We start from the raw sequence: 22,001 nt of genomic DNA, 5'->3' as shown, positions 1-22,001 counted from the left end.
CGTGTATAAAAAAGAACACGACTACATAATGAAACCCAACTTAAAGAATTAGGCACTGATCGGTCGAGATTCAAAAATAGCAAAGTTTCCCTTTTGTTTCTATTTTTTTTTTTAAACCAATGACATTTTATAAATCCGTTTTTGTTTTTATGTCATTTAACTCAAATGCTTTTTACATCATTATATTTGACTGTAGTGTAAAAAGTTAATCTTAAAATGTGTCCTCTTCTCAAGGCAAGTTTTATTTGTACGGCACATTTCAACAACAAAGCAAATCAAAGTGCTTTAATTACACAAACCATTAAGCAACAATACGACATTAAAACACAGAGAAAAATAAACACCTTATAAAAAGGACATTTGACACAAAACAGAAAGTTAAGAATAAAATGACATTCTAACCATCACTCTAAGAGTTGAACCAATAGTCAGTTTTGCCACACACACGCACAGGAAAATGTAACACACTAATAATAAATTAATATCAATCAAACCCTAAAACCTATGGTTTGGCAAAATGATAGCACACAATTCCCAACGAAGCAGATCAATTTGATGAATCCCACGTGTCCAAACCGCATTAACGGGATCAACCGTTTGGATGAAAACAGTCATATGTGCAATCACCACACTGTGGTTGCCTAAGGCAGTGGTTCCAAGAGTGGGGTCCGGGGACCCCCAGGGGTCCTTGAGGGAGTTCCAGGGGGTCCCCAGCTAAATGATAGTTAGGAACCAAATGGACCCTTATGGGTCTGTAACTCAGAGACTGTACAAATGGAACCAAACGGACAACGGTCTATTTGTACACTCTCAGAGTTAAATTAACATTGATTTTACAATATAAATTGGGGGTCCAAGAGATAGAAATGCCAAGGGGGGTCCGTAGACTAATTCATGTCAAACTGGGGGTCCTTGAAATTACTAAATATCATAAGATTTTAGTCGACTAAATCTAGTTGATTTAGTCGACTAAAATGTATTTTGGCTGATTTGACACTTGGTGAACATAGCCGATCAAGCTCACAACACGTCGCGCTGCTATTTTCAGCATACAACCAAGTGTAAAATGACTTGTGTTCTTTTTTTACTTATACTGGATCTCTTGTCCACTAGTCCCTTCCTAACATTTTAGTCTAGTTTTTTGTTGATGAAATGGTCAATATATTTAGTCATAGTTTAAGTCATCATAGCTTAGTTTTAATTTAGTTTCCATTTAGTTTGTCAGTGAAAAAAGCTAGTGTAATGAACATTTTTCGTCATAGTATTAGTCGACGAAATCAACAGAGGCCATTTGCAGTAGTCGAGGGAGCGTACAATTATTCAGATACATCCCACATATAGGATCATGAGATTGAAATCGCAGCTGTTGCATCAGAAGTTTCAGTTTTCAACACACTGACGTTTCATCAAACGCACAACATTTGCAATCATAGTTTCCTCCGTGGCACTGTACTTGCTGTTGGTGCTCTCTGATGGTGCTTTCACACCAAATGCATTGGCAGTGGTGGAAAGTACTTTTGTACGTTTAGGCCTATACTTCACTATTTTCTTTGTTGAAAACTTTAGTTACCAATTACTTAGTAGATTTTGATTACTAATACACAACATACATTACCACTTGGGGTGCATACTTAGTTTAGAGTATTTGTCATTGGTTAGACATAAGGTTGGTGAGGGGTGCGTTAAGACGACCGGATTAAGGTTGGTGAGGGGTCCGTTAAAACGACCGGATTAAGGTTGGTGAGGGGTGCGTTAAGGGTTGGGAGAGGGTTATGGTTAGGTTTAGGTGTGCTGCCCCGTGGGAGGTTAGGGTGTGGGTTTGAGATAGGTTGCTATTTGAAACGTTATTTGAAAACGTTAGTTACTAGTCACTTTGTAGATTTGAATTATTATTATTTTACCGATGCGAGCAAAACGCTGCGGTGCATTGTGAGCTTGTAGATCGGCTATTTTCAAAAGATCATTTTATTTTATCACATTTTATTTTATGTGATACCTCGTGAAACGAAACTCTTTACGCAAGTAAATTTGGATTACCAGACCGAGTGTTTCTACATTGCAGTATTGATACTTTTACTTAAGTATAGAAATTGTGTACTTTTTCCAACACTGACGTCCAGTCGACAGATCCAATTCATTGTGGATATGCTATGCAATGTGTGTTGCAATGTTTCTGATCAGGTTTCCGAGCAGACGCCGTCCTTAACTTCACTTTCAACAATATTTTGGGCATTTTATCGTCTACTCAGGCTTATGTGAACACTCCAGACATTTTTTAAGTTGCTTGATTCAGTATTTAGATATTTGATATTCATTTTAGCTGCCCCGCCCCATTCCTATACAAACCCATTGTAACTTCAAACTCCATTTTAACCATGATAGATTCATCGTCCTTTTTTCTGGTGACTGATATTGTCCTTCTAATAAGTGAGGGGCTGTGTTTTTTCAATTCACTGTTTTCATTTATTTTTAATAATTATTTTTGATGTTTTAGTTTCCTCCGGCCTGCTCCTTTTCCAAAAGACTGTGAATGCTGGTGTTGTACAAACACATTTATGAAGTGCTTCTTAAATTTCTACTATATCTTAGTTGTATAGGCACTATATTTTAGTAAAGACCCATTTTGGATTCAGGAAAGCGTGACTGTACAGCCTTGATTTGTGTGCCAATGTATGCCACTTGTTCATATTGGATGCGCATATTTGTTAATCAATTGCATAGGTCAATGCGGCATTTCATAAGAATCATGACGAATCAGACTCAACACTCGCATGAGCATTGTACAATCAAAACACGTTTGGTCAACGTGGCTCATAGAGTCCTACACTCAGAAACAGACTAATGGCCCAGCTGAGCCTTGCTTTGAATATATCGTCACTGTCGGGCAGAAACCATTTTAACCATTTAACCCATTTTGACCTGAGGACGCATCTGTGTCACCTTATAGCTTAACCACTTTCACCATTATTTTAAACTTTAGCTGTTGAAAAATAACAGATCTACAAGCTCGTAGCACGGCACTCTGTGCTTTGTAGCTCCAAAAAACGCATGTCTTTTTATTCCTAGCCTCAGGCCAAGCATTTGACATGAGGTTGAGAGAGTTTTGGACAAGTTTGAATTTAGAGCAAATGTAAGATGGGAGATTACAGAGAATGGCTTTGTGGTAAAGTGGTGATAATATGCAAGTATCTGACAATATATAAAGTGATTGATGAGGCAGTATTGATTTGTTTTAAAAATATAAGGTTTTCTTCGTTTCCTGAAATATTTATATTTCGTTTTTTCATTCCCTGAAAAATGAACATTTTGGAGTTATCAGTTTTCTGCCCGACAGCAGAGATATATTATGCACATGGATGTGTTTCACAAAGGAAGCGCTATATGTGATTGTTGTGAGGAGAAAAAAAAGCACCCCGGTGGTTCGGGCATCTGGTTAGGATGCCTCTCGAGCATCTCCCTAGGGAGGTCCTCGAGGCACGTCCCACTGGGAGGAGACCCCCGAGGCAGACCAAGGCGCAGTTGGGATCCCCCAGGAGGAAGTTACTAATGTTGCTCTGGAGAGGGGGTGCTCTCTGGCGGAGCCGTTGCCCCCGCACCCGACTACCGATAGGCGGTTGAAATGGATGGACTCTGACAAAACCTACATCTCTTCTGACGTGCTGTGGATCGTCTCGATGATCAACTTCTTGAGTCTCTTCACTTTGTCCGGCGGCGTCTCGTTCAGACACTCCTCCACGTACTTCAGAAAGCCTGCGTGCGGCGACGCGGCAGCGCTGTGACAGCAGGTCCCTAGCAAGCCCGTGGTTCCGTTGCGCGGGGCGGCGGAGTGCAGTATCAAGTGGCTGTTGGGGCGCTTTAGGCCCGGGCCTCTGCTGCCATCTGCCAAGGGAAAAGCACTCACAATTCTTACTCACGTAAAAGTATTATGGGGCTGCATTGTAGAATTACTCCATTATTATTATTATAAGTGAAAGTTCGGAAATTCAAAATGCACTCGAGTAAAAGTGCATAAGTGTTGGAATCAAAATGTATTTAAAGTACCAAAAAGTAGAAAGTACTCACTCGATATGCAGAATGATCCATTTCATGTTTTTCCAAATGTATAAAAATCGTTTGAAAATAGCAGATCTACAAGCTCACAATGCGTCGCGTCAAACGGCCGAAATGTATATAGTGGGTAATGTATGTTTTGTAATATTAATCCAAATTCACACAGTAACTAGTAACTAAAGTTTTCAAATAAATGTAGCGGAGTGTACAAGTACAATACCTGGTTTGGTGGCGGAGTAGAAGTAAAGGTATTGGAAAATTGGAAGTAAAGTAGAAATGCCTCAAAATTGTACTTAATTAAAATGTACGTAGTTGCTTACCACCACTGGCGAGGGAGGAGGAGGACAGCACGTGGTTGGCCGCGGGGGAACAAGAGGAGCCAGAACCAGAGGACGGAGAGGAGTGGAAGGAGGCGGGAGGCGTCGGAGAAGAAGGGCCTTCCTGGTGCTGGTGGTGGTGGTGGTGAGCCGCCGCGGTCAGCCTGGGGTCTGACTGGTGGAAAACGTGAGTGGAGGTCATGGAGGTGGTGGTGGTGCGGTCGTTCGGAGACCGCACCACCAGTTTTAGGAGACCGTCTTCCTGCAAGTGTCCGATGTAGGGGCCCGGATCGGGGTCCGGGAGGGCTTCGTCCCCCTCGGAGTCACAGAGGAACAACAGCTGGCGGTAATGCCTCCACTTGGGCTTGCAGAAGTCCTCGGAGCCGTTGGTCTTGTTCGCGCTCATCATGGCCTTGTGCTCCCGTTGGAATATGGTGCGAAGGTTACGGAACTTGGTTTTGATTTCTTCCACTGGAAGTTGAAGGAGGAGGGGAAAAAATCAAAAAAACAACACAAACGACTGAAGTGATTAACCCATTTGGGACTGCATGAGACCAGATTCTACTAAATGTCTAAATCCTGACAGTTTTCTGAAAAACCCTATGTTTCTAAATCAGTGGTTCTCAAACTATTTCATGTCAAGGACCCCCATAATAATATGTAGGCTTATTTGGCCGTCGATCCCATCTGAAAATATGTTGTTTCAGGGACCCCCCCCCCCTCCCACAGAAGCAAATATTTGAGTTAAAAACATTTGCTGTGAAAGAATATACCGTATATTCAAATTTCAAAGATTTGTGCCACATGTTTACGATTTTAAAGAAATAGCAGATCTACAAGCTCATAGCGTGGCACTGGGGGCCACGCTATGAGCTTGTAGATCTGCTATTTTTCAACAGCTAAAGTTTTAAATAATGGTTAACTAAGGAAATCAAATGAATAACAAAGAATAGTATAAAAATCCATCCCTAATTGGTATTTAAGATAGTCAAAGGGGCAGTGCCCTCAATACCCTCATACCTGACCACTAACTACTTCTCCTAAATGAGTGACACCCACAGCCACAATACTAGAGGAAGCGACAACAAATATTAGAACAAACACACGTACAGTCTCTTTCTATTACTCTGCCACCAAAATGTGGAATACCCCGACACCATCCCATAAAAAATGTAGATCACTGGCTTCTTTCAAAATAGGTAAACTCATTATTGTTCCCATCCCAAGAGATGAGTTGACATTTTTTCCCCCTTTCTCCTCTGTACATAATAGTGTTTTGTATTTATTGATTATATATATTCTTTTTTGTTATTTTGTATGCTATGTTGATGAATAGCATGCATAGGAACACAAAGGAAACCCCAGACCCCAGGCCCGGGGTCCTTTTTGTGTTATCCTTTTAGCCCAAATGTCTGACTGTATCACGTGCTGTTCTACATTTCTGACTAATACTAAAAGTATTCAATCAATCAATCAAACAATCAATCAATTTCCCAGCATTCTAATTACCTGTAAAAGGGACTGGATGATGTTGAGACAGCCGTCGGCTCAGTTCCTCCAGTGTGTTCTGTCTCCGCTCGCGGTTTCGATAGCTTTCTGACCGGTGGTTCCATAGGCAGCTGTGGTCTGAGAAACAGCTCAATAATATGAATAATGCATTCATGAAAACAACCGCAAAGCAGCGAGTATAAAAGTATTGCAATGAGGTGGTATCGTCTGTGTACATCACACTGTCAATGAGGTGGTATGGTCTGTGTACATCACACTGTCAATGAGGTGGTATCGTCTGTGTACATCACACTGTCAATGAGGTGGTATCGTCTGTGTACATCACACTGTCAATGAGGTGGTATCGTCTGTGTACATCACACTGTCAATGAGGTGGTATCGTCTGTGTACATCACACTGTCAATGAGGTGGTATCGTCTGTGTACATCACACTGTCAATGAGGTGGTATCGTCTGTGTACATCACACTGTCAATGAGGTGGTATCGTCTGTGTACATCACACTGTCAATGAGGTGGTATGGTCTGTGTACATCACACTGTCAATGAGGTGGTATCGTCTGTGTACATCACACTGTCAATGAGGTGGTATCGTCTGTGTACATCACACTGTCAATGAGGTGGTATCGTCTGTGTACATCACACTGTCAATGAGGTGGTATCGTCTGTGTACATCAATGAGGTGGTATCGTCTGTGTACATCACACTGTCAATGAGGTGGTATCGTCTGTGTACATCACACTGTCAATGAGGTGGTATCGTCTGTGTACATCAATGAGGTGGTATCGTCTGTGTACATCACACTGTCAATGAGGTGGTATCGTCTGTGTACATCACACTGTCAATGAGGTGGTATCGTCTGTGTACATCAATGAGGTGGTATCGTCTGTGTACATCACACTGTCAATGAGGTGGTATCGTCTGTGTACATCACACTGTCAATGAGGTGGTATCGTCTGTGTACATCACACTGTCAATGAGGTGGTATCGTCTGTGTACATCACACTGTCAATGAGGTGGTATGGTCTGTGTACATCACACTGTCAATGAGGTGGTATCGTCTGTGTACATCACACTGTCAATGAGGTGGTATCGTCTGTGTACATCACACTGTCAATGAGGTGGTATCGTCTGTGTACATCAATGAGGTGGTATCGTCTGTGTACATCAATGAGGTGGTATGGTCTGTGTACATCACACTGTCAATGAGGTGGTATGGTCTGTGTACATCACACTGTCAAATTTGTCCACCAGAGAGTGGAAAAAACGTTGTTAGGAGTTTCTACCACGCAACAGTGGTGGAAAGTAACTACGTACAAGTCGTACATTTACTCAAGTACTGTACGTAAGTAAAATTTTGTGTTTTGTAAAAATCTTCCTCATGGTTGCGCTGTAACAGGTCGTCCTGGAACATTTGGACCAGACAGTGGCCTTGTGGTTAGAGTGTCCGCCCTGAAACTGGGAGATCGGGGGTTCGATCCCCAGCCGGGTCATACCAAAGACTGTAAAAATGGGACCCAATGCCTCCCTGCTTGGCACTCAGCATCAATGGGTTGGATTGGGGGTCAAATCAATGAATGATTCCCGAGCGTGGAGCTCCAAGAGGTGGGTCAAATGCGGAGAACAAATTTCACTGCGGTGACGTGTGCGACTAATCGTACGACTTTTGAGGTTCGTTGTTGGCATCCAAGGAGTGTGTGTGTGCACAGTGACAGACGAACGGACTCACACACACACACACACACACACACACACACACACACACACACACACACACACACACACACACACACACACACACACACACACACACACACACACACACACACACACACACACACACACACACACACACACACACACACACACACACACACACACACACACACACACACACACACACACACACACACAGGCTGCAAAACATACTCTCGCCACCATGCCTTCGGCCTGGTGGAGACAATGAAGAATGATTCCCACTCACCAGCGTAGAAGGAGATCAGCTCACAGACCTTGGCCTCTGTCCAGTGGCAGCGTGTGTCAGCACCCAGTCTGGCACACCCAGTCTGAGCGCTGTTCATCGCAGGGAACGCGAGCGAGGCCAGGGTTCGGTTTAGAGCGCCGGTGTTGTTGCCCTGTGTGCAGTGTTGATTTTGACAGCAAAATTAGATTTTTAGTTTTAGTCATTTAGTCTTTTGAATAGTTTATTTAGTTTTAGTCACCTGGCATGTTTTAGTGTTAGTCTAGTTTTAGTCGACTAAATATCATAAGATTTTAGTCGACTAAATCTACAGTTGATTTAGTTGACTAAAATGTATTTTGGTGGGCCTTGATGGCATCGTAATGGCTGATTTTACACTTGATGAAAATAGCCGATTTCAGTGTAAAAGGACTTGTCTTTTATTTACCGGTGTACTGGATCTCTCGTCCACTAGTCCCTTCCTAACATTTTTGTTTAGTTTTTATTTGTTGACGAAATTGTCAATATATTCAGTCTTAGTTTTAGTCATCATAGCTTAGTTTATTTAGTTTTTGTTAGTCATAAAAGCTAGTCGACGAACATTTTTCGTCATGGTTTTAGTCGATGAAATCAACACTACCTGTGCGAAACTGGACAGACACGTAGGAGGAAGGAGGGTGGCGACGGTGGGAGCGGCGAGTCCAAGTCTCTCCTGTCTTGTGGAGATGGTGAGCAGCTGGCACTGACCGGTGGAGGCTGGGATATAGGGCTGTGACACCATCACAAATGTAAGCTGACGATCAGTACTGTCACATAAAATAATTACGATTGACTGTTTTGGTTTTTGTTGCATTGAACATATTGGACCATGCGCATACAACGCCAAGGGTACCGGCCCGGTTCCGGCGAGCCACCCCGTGTCCGAAACGGTCGAGAAATGACAGAGTTACCGTGTGGGGGTCCCCGGGGGGTCCCTCTACTGGACTGTACTGTACTGTAGTCACACCCGAAATCATCATATATACAGTTAATATGTGTGTGTGTGTGTGTGTGTGTGTGTGTGTTAGGCTGCGCAACAGTGACACTTTGTGGTGAAAACCAACCAAACACTATTTTCGTGCTCAGACAGACCCAGCCAGGGACACTAGGGATGCAGGGACACACATAGCTGTCTATAGGAGTGGTTGCACCACTCAATAATACTGTATACTTAAATAGTGGAAATAGCAAAATGAAAAATAAATTCGATTATATGAAATAATTGTGATCAGGCGATTATGTAATGACAGGCCTAAACATATTGGCCCATGTGCATACAACTTCACAATCACAAATTGCACAGGGGAAGATATGACAAATATCTCACACATACTATTATACAGTATACTTAAAGAGTGGAAATAGCTGATCTACAAGCTTACAACACGTCACAAATGCATGACCAATTTTCTGCATTGTGTACAAATCCACACGATTATGCAAAGATAAATGGAGATTATACCAAACAATTGCGATTAGGCGATTATGTCATGACAGGCCTACCGGAATATGGATTTTAGTGTCACTCTGGTGGAAGTCAGGGTGAAGATAATGGCAGTCGGAAGGCTCAGGAGAGTCCGGCTCCTCCAGCTTGATCTCCATTTGGGTGCTGCACGAGGACAAAAGGTTGGCGTCAGGAAGTCGGTGGGCTCCCCCCCTGCTTCCTGGTTTGAGGTCCTCCTCCTCCTCCTCCTCCACTTCCTGTGCAGCGAGGGGAAGTGGCTGAAGGTGGCCCGGCGGGTTGTTTTCTGGCTCGTCGTCGTCGCAGCAGGAGGACTCGCGCAGCAGGAACATGAGCTGGTCGTAGTGCTTCCACTGGGAGACGTAGGGACGGTCCGAGTCACGCTCCGTCCTGCTGCAGGCGCCCACGGCCTTGACCTCGCGGTTGAACACCGTCCGCAGGTTGTTGAACTTGCTCTTTATGTCCTCCACTGGGAAGAGTGGCAAACACACACGCTGTTAATCAATCAATGCGTATATCGCAATGGGGGGCCTGTCACAATTATTACATCACCGCATTATTACATTATTTTTGCACAACCGTCAGTTTCCATTCGCAGCAAAATGAATGTCTATCTATGGTTATTTCCGTTTTTTTAATAATGTTTCAAAGTTTAAAATGATTAAATATATCGCCTATTTTGGCCATTATTTATGTTGATAATTGGTACTGATCATTGTCAGTCATTTCTTTGTATATTTAACCCATCAAAACTGGGAAAGCATCTGTGTAATTCATTTTAGATTAATTTGGCTATATTAATGTATAACATATGTATTTTTAAAGCGAACATTTTTAACTCAAATCTTTGTTTCTAGAACAAAATATTTTGAGATTGGGGTTGGCGGCCAAATACATATACTTGTTGGGGATCCTTGACATAGAAACATACGTTTTTTTTCTTCTGAAAACGAAATGAAATAGTTATTCGTAATATGAATAACATTATGTTCCCATGTTCAATGCCATATCACAATTAAAATGTTTAACCGCAATTATTTGCGAGATAATTAATCGTCAACAGAAATGTCACAATGGTGAGTGACAGCTCTGATCAGAGCAGACAAAGGGATAGGAGGTAGAGTTCTCAACGGGCCTGAAAATTAAGGCCTGGCCCTAACTGGGCCCCAACTGATCAGGCCAAAGGCCCAGCCCGGCCCGATTAATTAGCATAGATTTTAGGCCCGACCCGGCCCTAAAACGTCGGGTTGGCTCGGACCCGGTCGGGTTTGGGCAGAATTTGAGAACTCTACGCAGAGTAAAAGTGAAGCACCACCTTCATAATAGATAAATACACAAACAGACAGAACAGAGCTATTATTTTTATTATTATAAAAAAATGCAATATATATATATATTTTTTTTTTATGGAGACCTTGATTAGCATACATTTTAGGCCCTGCCCCAAAACGTCAGGTTGGGCCTGGCCGGGCTTGGGCAGAGTTCGGGCAGAGTTTGAGAACTCTAATAGGAGGCCTAAAACTAAGTACATTTACTGAAGTACTACATCCGCTTCGAATGTTATCAACCCGATAATCAGCACTATGTTCTTATCTGGACCATGCAATGCAGCCAATATGAACATTTACACATACTACCGTGAGTAGGCGAAGACAAAATGCAGAAGTGAAATGAACTGCCGCCGAAGCAAAAACATCATGGAACTGACTTACATGGTTAAGACTGCTACGAGGTTAGGGGGCTTACGTGGCCGGTTAAGACTGATATGAGGTTAGGTGACTTACGTAGCCGGTTAAGACTGAGGTTAGGGTTAGAGACCAACGCCACGTCGGACAATGGCTGCCAACAACATCAGTATGTGGAAATGTCCATACTGGCTGCATTGCTGTTGATAAGGGCTGATGACAGAGTACTTTTACTTATGCTACACATACTACCGTGAGTAGGCGAAGACAAAATGCAGAAGTGAAATGAACTGCCGCCGAAGCAAAAACATCATGGAACTGACTTACATGGTTAAGACTGCTACGAGGTTAGGGGGCTTACGTGGCCGGTTAAGACTGATATGAGGTTAGGTGACTTACGTAGCCGGTTAAGACTGAGGTTAGGGTTAGAGACCAACGCCACGTCGGACAATGGCTGCCAACAACATCAGTATGTGGAAATGTCCATACTGGCTGCATTGCTGTTGATAAGGGCTGATGACAGAGTACTTTTACTTATGGTACTTTAAGTACATTTTGATAGCCATATTTTTGTACATTTACTCAAGTACATTTTGAATACCAGACTTTTACTTCTAACAGAGTAGTTCTACATTGCAGTATTGATACTTTACTTAAATGCAATATGCAAGTACTTTTCCGAATACCGGGAACCGAGAACTCGCCGCAGCAAAAAGTGGAGAGAGAAACAAGTTTCAATGTCTTCATCGTTATGCTAACATGCCGTCTTCATCAGTATTGTATGTCAAACCCACAAATGTTATAGTTAATTTCCAAAGTGATCAAATGATTTTGTGCAATTAAATGGTCAGCTAGATAATGATAAACAGGTGAGTATGTGAATACCAATGCAAATGAATACCAATTTCAGGATATTGTTTACTAAAGAATTACATTGTTTTGGTACTATGGTGTTTAAACTACATTACTACTTCATCTAGTGTAAACTCTAAACAACTATCCTCTCTCTGTCAATTCAATGCAATTTAAATAAAGGTGAAGTAAAACTAAAATGCACTAAACCGTAGCGAGTCGGAAAACCGGCGAGTTCTCCGGTTACCCTTTTTCCACCACTGATTAGAACCCACAAAAGTGGTAACGGTCAAAGCCCGTACTGATTCTTTGGAGAAATTCAGAAATCTTGAATGCAAACTCAGAAACAAGCTACTCTGCGTACAGGAATAAAAACGATAAAAAAACGACGTAATGCAGTAAACAACAACATGATCAAAAATGCCAAAAGGAATTTCTTAAATGAGAAAATTGAGGAAAACAACAAAAATCATCTAAATCTTCAACATCAAACTACGAGAAACCTGAGCATTATTTCAATTAAGTGGTTTCTTTCTGACAAATAAAGTATTCAATTAATCAATCAATCAATCAAGCAATCAGGGCAGAATAAAACATCAAAGACTATTTAATAAAATACCTGTGAAAGGCACTGGCTGCCCTTCAGACAGTTGGTTCTGGAGAATCTCCAAGGTCCTCAGTCTGAGCTGACGGTTATTGTGGTTTACAGACTTCTTGTTCCACAAACAGCCGTGCTCTGAGAAACCGGACATGAAGAAAATTACCACAAATCTGGGCTGAGTGAAGGGCAGAGTACTGCATTTTTCATGTCATTCTGTTCTGTCAGTATTTAATGCTGTGAACAATGCTGTTACTTCTTCTTTATTAGCCATTTGAATTGCTTCCATCTCTCCTCATATACCGTACCCTCCCATTACAACTGTAGCATAAACTGTCCATGTGCCCATGCTGTTTTCATTTGTTTTGAGCTTGGAGGAGGAGTTTGGTATGTTAGCGTAATAATATTCTTCAGATGTTGCTTTAGGTTCTGCCCAATCTGGGAACCCACAGTCCAAAAAAAGAAAAGAAAAAAGAAAAACAGAATTTGCCTCTGGGGGCACCGCCCAATTCTCTGTGAGACCGGACGTAGAAAGGAGAGGAATGAAGGTTAGCCGCAGCAAGACAGAATACATGCGTGTGAATGAGAGGAACCCAAGTGGAACAGTGAGGTTACAGGGAGCAGACGTAAAGACGGTGGAGGAATTTAAGTACTTACGGTCAACATTCCAGAGCAATGGAGTGTGTGGAAAAAGAGGTGAAGAAACGAGTGCAAGCAGGTTGGAACGGGTGGAGAAAAAGTGTGATAGGAAAGTATCAGCAAGAATGTCGATCGCACTGAGGAAAAGACAGGAAGCAGAGCTGGAGGTAGCTGAGACTAAAATGTTGAGGGAGTAACAAAGGTGGATAGGATCAGGAACGAGATTTATGGATGTAAAGAGGACATGAAGTTGCGAGAAGAGGAGGCAGAGGACAGGGTGAGATGGATGCAGATGATTCGCTGTGGCGATCCCTGAAGGGGGGAAAAAGGATAAGAAGAAGAAGAGACCGTCACCGGCTGTCAGCCCTCCTCCAGCCCTCCTCTTCCGGTGGTGCGTTTTTGTTTACATTCCTACTGACAACAAACTCTACATATTGTAACGGGAGTTGACAGAGTCAGCTGCGGAGCTCTGAATCTGACTCGAGAGATTTGGTTCTGCCCGATTTGAACATACTCTTGAATTAAAGGCATATTTCACTTTCACTCACATGTTTGGGTTCATTTGCACACCTACTCAGGCTTTTGTGAGCACCCTAGACAGTTTTTAAGTTGCTTGATTCAGTGCGCGCGCGCGTGCGTGTGTGTGTGTGTACACAATGTATACATTATGAATACACAGTATTAGACAAAAGTGACCCATAATATCAACTGATGTATTGGCACACAGTGTACGAGAAGCATTATTAATATTATTACACATTCCAGCTGTAAAAAGAAAAATACACATTTGAAAGTGTACCTCTCATTCGTGCCAGACAGTCTGATATTGGTTTCAATAATCCCCAGCAGTCCGATATTGGGTAAAGAAAAATGAGCAGTTTATGCCCCCTAGTGGTCATACATTTGAATGATAATTCAAATGATAAATGTCTTTCCATCTTTCCATTTCTTTTATTCCTTGTAGATCACATCCCCAGCCATATTGTGCACCTATTTATCAATACACACAAAATATTATGTTCTTATATCAACATCAAAACATGTCTGTTAAACAAAATATGATGTGCATAGGCTTTTCGTAGCAGTAGTTGTTAACCCATTTAGACCTGAGGACGCATCTGTGTCACCTTATAGCTTTTAACCACTTTAACCATTATTTTAAACTTTAGCTGTTAATAAATAGCACATAGCGGTGCCCCCTACAAGCTTGTAGATCTGCTATTTTTGAAAAATCATGAAAATGTGGCGCAAATCTTTGAATATGCCCCAAAATGCACCATAACATGCTATATAAATGCACCATTTACACTTTGACACCAGATTCTACATATGTCTTCTAAATCATGACAGTATTCTGAAAAACTTACGTTTCTATGTCAGTGGTGCTATGTATGTTGTTCCAGGGAGCAGTTAAAAACGCTGTGAAAGAATATATTCAAAGCTTTTCACACATTTTCACGATTTTTAGCAGATTATCTGCTATTTTTCAACACCTAAAGTTTAAAATAATGGTCGTTAAACGCTATAAGACGACACAGATGCGTCCTCAGGTCTAAATGGTCAACATACAGTTTTTTTCCTCTCACCGGCATAGAATGATATCAGTGCACGCTCCTTCTCCTCGGTCCAGTAACATCTGCCCCCGCTGGACGAGAATGAGGAGGAAGAGGAGGAGGAGGATGAGGAGGAGGAGGAAGAAGGTGCTGGGAGGCCAGGCAGCACGAGGACGGACTCGTTCTCCATCTTCACCGCATCCTCGTGCCGTGGAACCGCCTGCATGAATTAAAGTTCTCAGTCGCCACGACTGATTTCAGTCATTTGGATTCCATATAGAAGTCAGCGTGCCTTCTATAGAAGTGTATCCTGCACCAAAAATCTACAAGCTTTTGTATGCTTGTAGATAGCCTATTTTTGGTTATTAGTTATTTCAGTCTTCCAGAAAACAACATTTTCCAGTCGTGAGATTTTATTTTACTTGAATACATGCGCCTGCCCAGTGGTGTAAAGTAACTGAGTGCTTGTACTTTTAAGTACAATTTACAAAGTATATATATATATCTCTTTTGAAGTTACTGGAGTACTTGCAATTTTCAATACTTTTACTACATCTCACTCTACTCCACTACATCTCAGATCCAAATATTGTCTACTTTTATTCCACTAAAATGTTTTAGTTGAAACCTTTAGTCACAACTCACTTACTTTGCGGATTTGACTTATTATTACAAAACACATGCATTAACCACTTCAGCCCTACAGTACTGTACTTTACAATCTACAAGTTGTAAGCTTGTAGTTCTGCTATTTTCCAAAGATTTTCATACATTTTAAAAACTTGTGAAAAGGGACATTCTGCCCAATGGGTACTTTCACTTTTGGTAAGTATATTTTGATGGCAACTTTTACTCAAGTCAATCTTGAATACTTTTTTTACATTTTTACATTGCAGTATTGATACTTCCACTTCACCCATTTAGACCTGAGGATGCATCTTGGTCATTTAAGAAGACATTTGTAGAATCGACCTCAGGTCATGGGTTAAGTAAAAAAAGAAAATAGTGAGTACCTTTTCCGCCTGCCGTGGCGCTCGGTGCGTTGTTATTGTGGGGTCGTCGTCTGAGCTCCTGTCCTGCTGCTGGGAGTAGCTGGTCAGGAACAGCAGGTCATCTGAGCTCCTGTCCTGCTGCTGGGAGTAGCTGGTCAGGAACAGCAGGTCATGGAAGTACTTCCACTGCGACACGAAGACCTCGTCGGACGGCGACGCCCGGCCGCCGCCGCAGGCACTCACCATTTTGTATTGACGCTGGAATGTGGTGCGGAGGTTCTTGAACTTGCTCTTGATGTCCTCCGCTGTGGTGGGTGGATGGAGAGGGTTGGGGAGGGGGTGGAAGGGAGTTATGGGAGAACATATAAAAACAAAGGGTTGTTTCTGAATACATTTTGCTTAAGAAATAAATAAAAACATTACACTCGTGTGAAGTGAGGGGCGCCCTTATCATCATACATCAGCCAATCAAATCATCACATTCCGTGCTACAAACACGTGCTCAAACACACCCTACACCAGGGGTGGGCAACTGGCGCCCCGGGGGCCACATGCGGCCCCCACCTTCACTTAATGTAGCCCTCAGGTTAATATCAGAATACTGATATAATATTGGTTTCAGCTGTTAAAATTCCACAACAACATTACTTCAGTCTAAATTAGTAGCTCATTGCTCAACACAAGTACTTGTGTATAACACAAGTATTATAAAAATGTAATTCTTCAGGATTCCAATTAAAAAATAGCAAAAAATGAAAATTAATTTCAATTAGAAATATAAAACAAAAAGAAATAGAAAACGCGTCGTGCTGCGACGCGTTTTGAGCTTGTAGATCGGCTATTTTTGCTACGACAGTAATATATGGCCCTCTAAGGAGTGAGTGTGGAAATATAGTGGCCCTCTCCATCGTCAAAGTTGCCCACCCCTGCCCTACACACAAAGCTGTGCATAGGAGGGGCTAGCGCCCCTCAAATATAAACACTGTTGGGGACAGACAGGGCATTCATTCCTTACCTGTGAAGGACGCGGGTGGAAGGTGTGCAGACAGGATGACTCTCAGGTGTTCTAGAGTCTTACATCTGAGCTGACGGTTCTTGTAGCCCTCCGACTTGTGGTTCCACAGACAGCTGTGTTCTGGGAAAACGACACGTTCATAGGATAGGATATAGTAGCTTTGGTTGCAGTGTTGATTTCGTCGACTAATACTATTGTAACGCCCAGGATTCGAACTCAGGTCTCCCACGTGAACCACTAGACCAAAAGGATATCCCTATGGGATGCCATCAGGCTGAGGCTCTGAGCCACTCTGCTACACTCACCCCCCTTTTGACCTCCTCCCACGGGGAAACCCGATCCGGGTCACGGCACCAATGTAACGCCCAGGATTCGAACTCAGGTCTCCTGCGTGAAAGTCCAACATCTTAACCACTAGACCAAAGGGATATCCCTATGGACCAGGGGAGATATTTGACTTTTGAGGCTCTGAGCCACTCTGCTACACTATGACGAAAAATGTTTGTTGACTACCAGTACCTTCACTTTCACTGACGAAAACTAAATGGAAACTAAATGAAAAAACGAAGCTATGATGACTAAAACTAAGACCAAATATATTCCTGACTTTTACTTGTAAGAGAGTATTTCTGCATTGCAGCATTGACACAGTAAAACAAGTACTTTTCCCCCACCACTGTGTATTATGCATGTGCAACTGATGGTCTGACCAAAAGAGTGTTGCGCCTCCATTGTTGAGAGCGTAACATGAAACCAAAGACCCTAATGGGTCAATTTGGTTTAATCTTACACTCTCAAGAGTAAAATTATTGTTACATTACTTAATTTATGTGAAAACATAAAAATTCAAAAAAAAATTGCATTAAAAAAAAAAGACGCCTACACAATTAGAGAATGTATTATAATTGTTATTTTGGTCGTTTGCCTGTTATCTCTCCTAATGGTACCAACATCAATATAGCATGGAATTGTGGACAAATTTTATCCAACGACAAATATTGGGTCTGAGAGGCTGAATGTAATTGAATGGTGGTCCTTGGCTCAAATGCCAATTGAATAGTGGGCCTTAAGGTTAACTTCAAAACCATAATGCAAATAACAAACAGCACTGTCAAGTGTCCATGGTTCTGAATTCCATAGAGTCCGCAAACATCTGTCACTTCAAGAGTGAAAAAAAGAAAAGAAAAAAGGACACACTTAATAGGCTAGTATATAGCTAGATTTCAGTGTGACGGACAGTGGCGGATTGTAACACTATACTTACAGAATGATTTTCCCAACAGGGATTATAATAGGCTACAAAAAGAAAAGAAAAAGACCTTATACGATTTTCACAAAGTATGTTTTTATTTTGAAACCCTCACCCGGATGTTCAACACTCCTAGCACTGTGGTTCCCTTGACATTGGCCAGAAGAACCGTTCTGTGGAATATGATCTTTAAAGTAATTTTTTGCCAACATCGCCACAAAAACATGCATATATGATGATATTTAGATTTTCCGGTGTTCTAAACAACATATGTACCAGTACCATGACCTGAATGGCTTCCTTCTTTTCCCGAAGCCCATTCAGTCGGGCCCAAGTTTGATTTCCTTTAAAATCGGTGGTTGCTCATTATTATTACGCCATTGCCCGTTGCTGGTGATGACTGTCGTAAGCAAGGAAGCAATTGTTGCAGCAAATGATGCGGCATTTCACGGCGTGTCAGGACTAGTTATATTTAACCGAGGGGGGTGAAATGGTGTATTAATAGTTTGACTTACTCGAGTAATACGCTATTAGTGCCCTCTCTTTTTCTTCTGTCCAGTATCTCTCTGAAGCAACGCTGCAACGGGCGACCTCCTCCATTGTTGCTGTGTTTTTTTGTTTCCCACTCCCCCCCCTCCCCTCGCGTCACCAGGATTGCAGAAAGTCGAAGAATTGCTCTGATCCGGTCTAGAGCCCGCCTACTGTATGCGGTAGTTTCCACACATACACAATACATGCATGCAGTGTTTCCGTATCCGCTGTCTAGACCCAGACCGGATCAGCAAGCTGCAAAGTGAATTGGACCCCCGGACCGATTATGTGCAGAAGTCAAGATCCCATAGTCTGGAAGGAGGGAGGGTCGGCCCTGGGATTGGTTGGTTCATTGTCTGGCAACCTTGATGTTGAAACCTTGCTGTTGAAAATGGAAATGGGACAACATACAACTCCGAAATTAAAGATTTGGTTAGAATTGAACTGTATAAATGGAGCATTTGGTTACATTTTGTACACTTAATTTGTACACAAATTAACAACACTAGGAATTTTACTGTGTATATAAATACAACATTGTCCAAAATGGTGAGTGTCCTACAAATCTCACACATGCTCTTGAAGGCGCTGGATATTTAATTAATATTTAATTGTGTTATACATATTATAAACACATTGTTCTTTTAAAGTAATTCACACAATGTGTTTATTATTATTGTCTCCACCAGGCCGAAGGCATGGGGAGAGAGTATGTTTTGCACTCCGTCCGTGTGTGTGTGTGTCCGTCCTTCCTTCCGTCCGTCTGTGTACAGCTAATCTCCGGCACTGTTAACCCGGTCGATGCCAAACTTTGCACACACACTCCCTGGATGCCAACGATGAACCTCTGCCCCACATTTTCCAGAACGGCCTGTTATAGCGCCACCATGAGGCAGCTTTTCACATTTTTTACCTAAAACTGCACCGATCTGCGTGAAACATTGCATGCACACTCCCTAGAGGCCAAGGACAAACCTTTGACCTGCATTTTCCGCATCTGCCTTTTATAGCGCCACCAGGAGGCCGACTTTTGTAAAACACATTTTTTTGATATTACTCCTCCAGATTCTGTCCAAAAATCTCACACATCGTTACACAGTATCTCTATGGTCATGTGCTCAAGTCGGATCTGTCCGATATTTCATATTCCATCTTAATTGGCTATAATTGGCTTTCACAGTTTGCAAGATTGCCCCGTTTTGAACAAAAGCCTCAAATCATGAACGCAGCATGCAATTTACGTGAACTCTTTCACACATTTTCTTACTAGGCTGAGGAATATATCCCACCCTTTTCACATTGGCCTGTTATAGCGCCACCAACAGGTTGATTTTTGCAACACCTTTTTGGAACAAAATGCCTCAAATCATCCAATTGCCATCAAAGGCGTATGAAGAAATGGCAACCTTTTCACATTGGCCTATTATAGCGCCACCAGGAGGCCACAACCTGACCTGCCCTGGTGGAGACCTGTGCCCAGAAGGGCACTTTTTCTAGTTATTATTATTATTATTATGTAGCCTAAGACAATGCATGATATGCATCAGATCCTCTGTTGTCTCTGCTATCTGTTTCTTCACCAGCAGTAGCACCAGTAGTAGGGGCGGCAGTGGCTCAGGGGTAGAGTGGCCGGATGGCCAACCGCAAGGTTCCCAGTTTGAACCCGGGCTCCCCCAGAGTTGCTGTCGAAGTGTCCTTGAGCAAGACTCTGAACCCCTAATTGCTCCTGATGTGCAGGTTGGTGCCTTGCATGGTTTCCTCTGCTCTGCCATCGGTGTGTGAATGGGTGAATGTAATGCAATGTAATGCACAGTCTATGGCACTATATTATATAAAAATGCCCCATTTAGCGTAGTAAACCAAATCACCCGGGTTCCCGAGGTTAGCAGCCTAATGTAAATTAAGCCCAATCAACTTCGGACTAGTGTATTCATTTATTTTAACAGCTCGCTCATATTTCCAGTCGACATGACAGAGGTGTTATTTACACTTACATTTCAATTCAGAAAACCCATCATCCAATCCACCTACAATTGTTTACAATTTCAGTCATTTGTATAACTACTGTACTTAGTTCTTAGACAATATTATGTTGTTTACCATGTTATCACAACATCCATAAATGATGGGTGTTGCCCACATTAATGACTACCAAAATACAGTACATGTTGAACATGCCCTTTCCTCACACAGTACAAATCCTGTTAATGTACCCCTGAGAGTGCACAAATAGGACCAAATGGACCCTTTGCTGTTCCATTTGTACACTCTCTGTTAAATGAACACTGAGAATTCTACTGTGTAATGTTCAAACCGGAATAACACATTGGCACACAAAATAAAATAATCACTGGTTCTCAATTCTGGTCCTGGGTTGCCTATACGCAGAATACTGCAAGTGAATGCAATGAACGGCCGGCAGAATAGAAGTTGGCCTAATCTTGATCCCCCATAGGACCAATGCTGAGAACCAGATAACAGCTGGTGGAATATAATAGACCTAATACTTGTACAATACTTGACCTAATACTTGTACAATACATGTCTGGCTGGAGCTCCACACACACAGCATTTCCAATAAAAAAGTCATGTAAAAGTATTATCCTGTGATTACCTTAAATTGCGTAAAACTAGGCTACTTCAAATATTGGTACCATTTAGAACAAGTACCATTATTCACAAGCCATTATACACAACAGCCCAAAAAAATCGGGAGTGAATTTGATTTAATTCCATTCAATTTAAACTCAGTCCTGCTTCTTATGGATTAGAAATGACAATATTTGTCATCTACTACGGTATTTGCTCTAAATAACTGAGTTAAAACTGAACTGAGCCCAATTTCTAGCAGGCACATTGGATATCATCATGACCACATAATAATTATCATGTCATTATCCTTTTTTGAGTGGTGCAAACCACTCCAACAACCAGCTTTGTCTGTATCTATGTTTGTGTACCTGTGTACGTGTCCGTGCACAGGTGAGCATGGTTACCATGGTCACTGACATTACGTCAGACCACAGCTGATCAGGCTATATAAGTGCTGATCAGGCTATATAAGAGCTGATCAGGCTATATAAGACCTTGCACCACTCAGTTCACACGGGTGTGATATTTTTTATATATAACACACCACATCCATATGTTGATCATAAATAACGCAATACCAAACTAGACACAATCGTATCCATTTTAGGAGTGAGCAGAATGGCTCTGCGAGCAACCCTCTACTACATCTTCTTACCTAAATCAATAAACATTTATAAAATGGCCACAGTGGGAAACAAAAATCAATGTGTTTGTATGCAATGAAACTAAGGTTACATAGAGGGCTGTGCATTTCCTTTCTGTGTAGGGCCAACAAGATCATCAGCTGCTCCTAAATAATTCGGCAGTCAAGGAGACATGTCTGGAGTCAAGTGTTTCATACATAAATACACATTATATTACAATAGTATGCAGACACATAACCATACACATTATCATCACATAAATAATTCTCTCTCTCTCTGTCTCTGTCTCTCTCTGACAGGCTTGGTACAAAGGTTCG

The 22,001-nt window shown here is 42.0% G+C and overlaps 1 protein-coding gene and 1 long non-coding RNA gene across 2 annotated transcripts; both read right to left on the bottom strand.

The window, feature by feature from the left end:
- Window positions 1-221: 221 nt before the first annotated feature.
- Window positions 222-18,519, bottom strand: LOC306939887 (uncharacterized protein). The gene is made up of 11 exons (XM_079524674.1): window positions 18,433-18,519; window positions 16,669-16,788; window positions 15,675-15,958; window positions 14,695-14,881; window positions 12,491-12,607; window positions 9,376-9,803; window positions 8,474-8,602; window positions 7,858-8,008; window positions 5,877-5,993; window positions 4,371-4,838; window positions 222-3,879 (listed from the first exon to the last, which is right to left on the bottom strand). Exons 1-11 carry the CDS (start codon window positions 18,515-18,517, stop codon window positions 3,641-3,643), a joined length of 2,325 nt encoding a protein of 774 aa, XP_079380800.1. The 5' UTR covers window positions 18,518-18,519; the 3' UTR covers window positions 222-3,640.
- A 1,848-nt stretch (window positions 18,520-20,367) lies between these two features.
- LOC306939961 lies at window positions 20,368-21,348 on the bottom strand. The gene is made up of 2 exons (XR_013791953.1): window positions 21,141-21,348; window positions 20,368-20,804 (listed from the first exon to the last, which is right to left on the bottom strand). It is a non-coding gene; the product is annotated as an uncharacterized lncRNA (long non-coding RNA).
- Between the last annotated feature and the right edge of the window lie 653 nt (window positions 21,349-22,001).

This window comes from Electrona antarctica (assembly GCF_951216825.1).
Source record: "Electrona antarctica genome assembly, chromosome: 16".
Lineage (NCBI taxonomy): Eukaryota > Metazoa > Chordata > Actinopteri > Myctophiformes > Myctophidae > Electrona > Electrona antarctica.
Note: the sequence above shows the minus strand (reverse complement) of the source record. Positions and strands in the feature narration are given on the sequence as shown.

Bases quoted from the DNA above. Each gene is read 5' to 3' on its own strand.
- LOC306939887 (XM_079524674.1), bottom strand. From the start codon at position 18,517: ATGGAGGAGGTCGCCCGTTGCAGCGTTGCTTCAGAGAGATACTGGACA. The intron at 12,608-14,694 runs GTGAGAGGAAAA...CCGGTTTCTCAG, and splicing joins ACTGATATCATTCTATGCCG to AGCACGGCTGTTTGTGGAAC. The intron at 4,839-5,876 runs GTAATTAGAATG...TTCAACTTCCAG, and splicing joins TCATCCAGTCCCTTTTACAG to TGGAAGAAATCAAAACCAAG.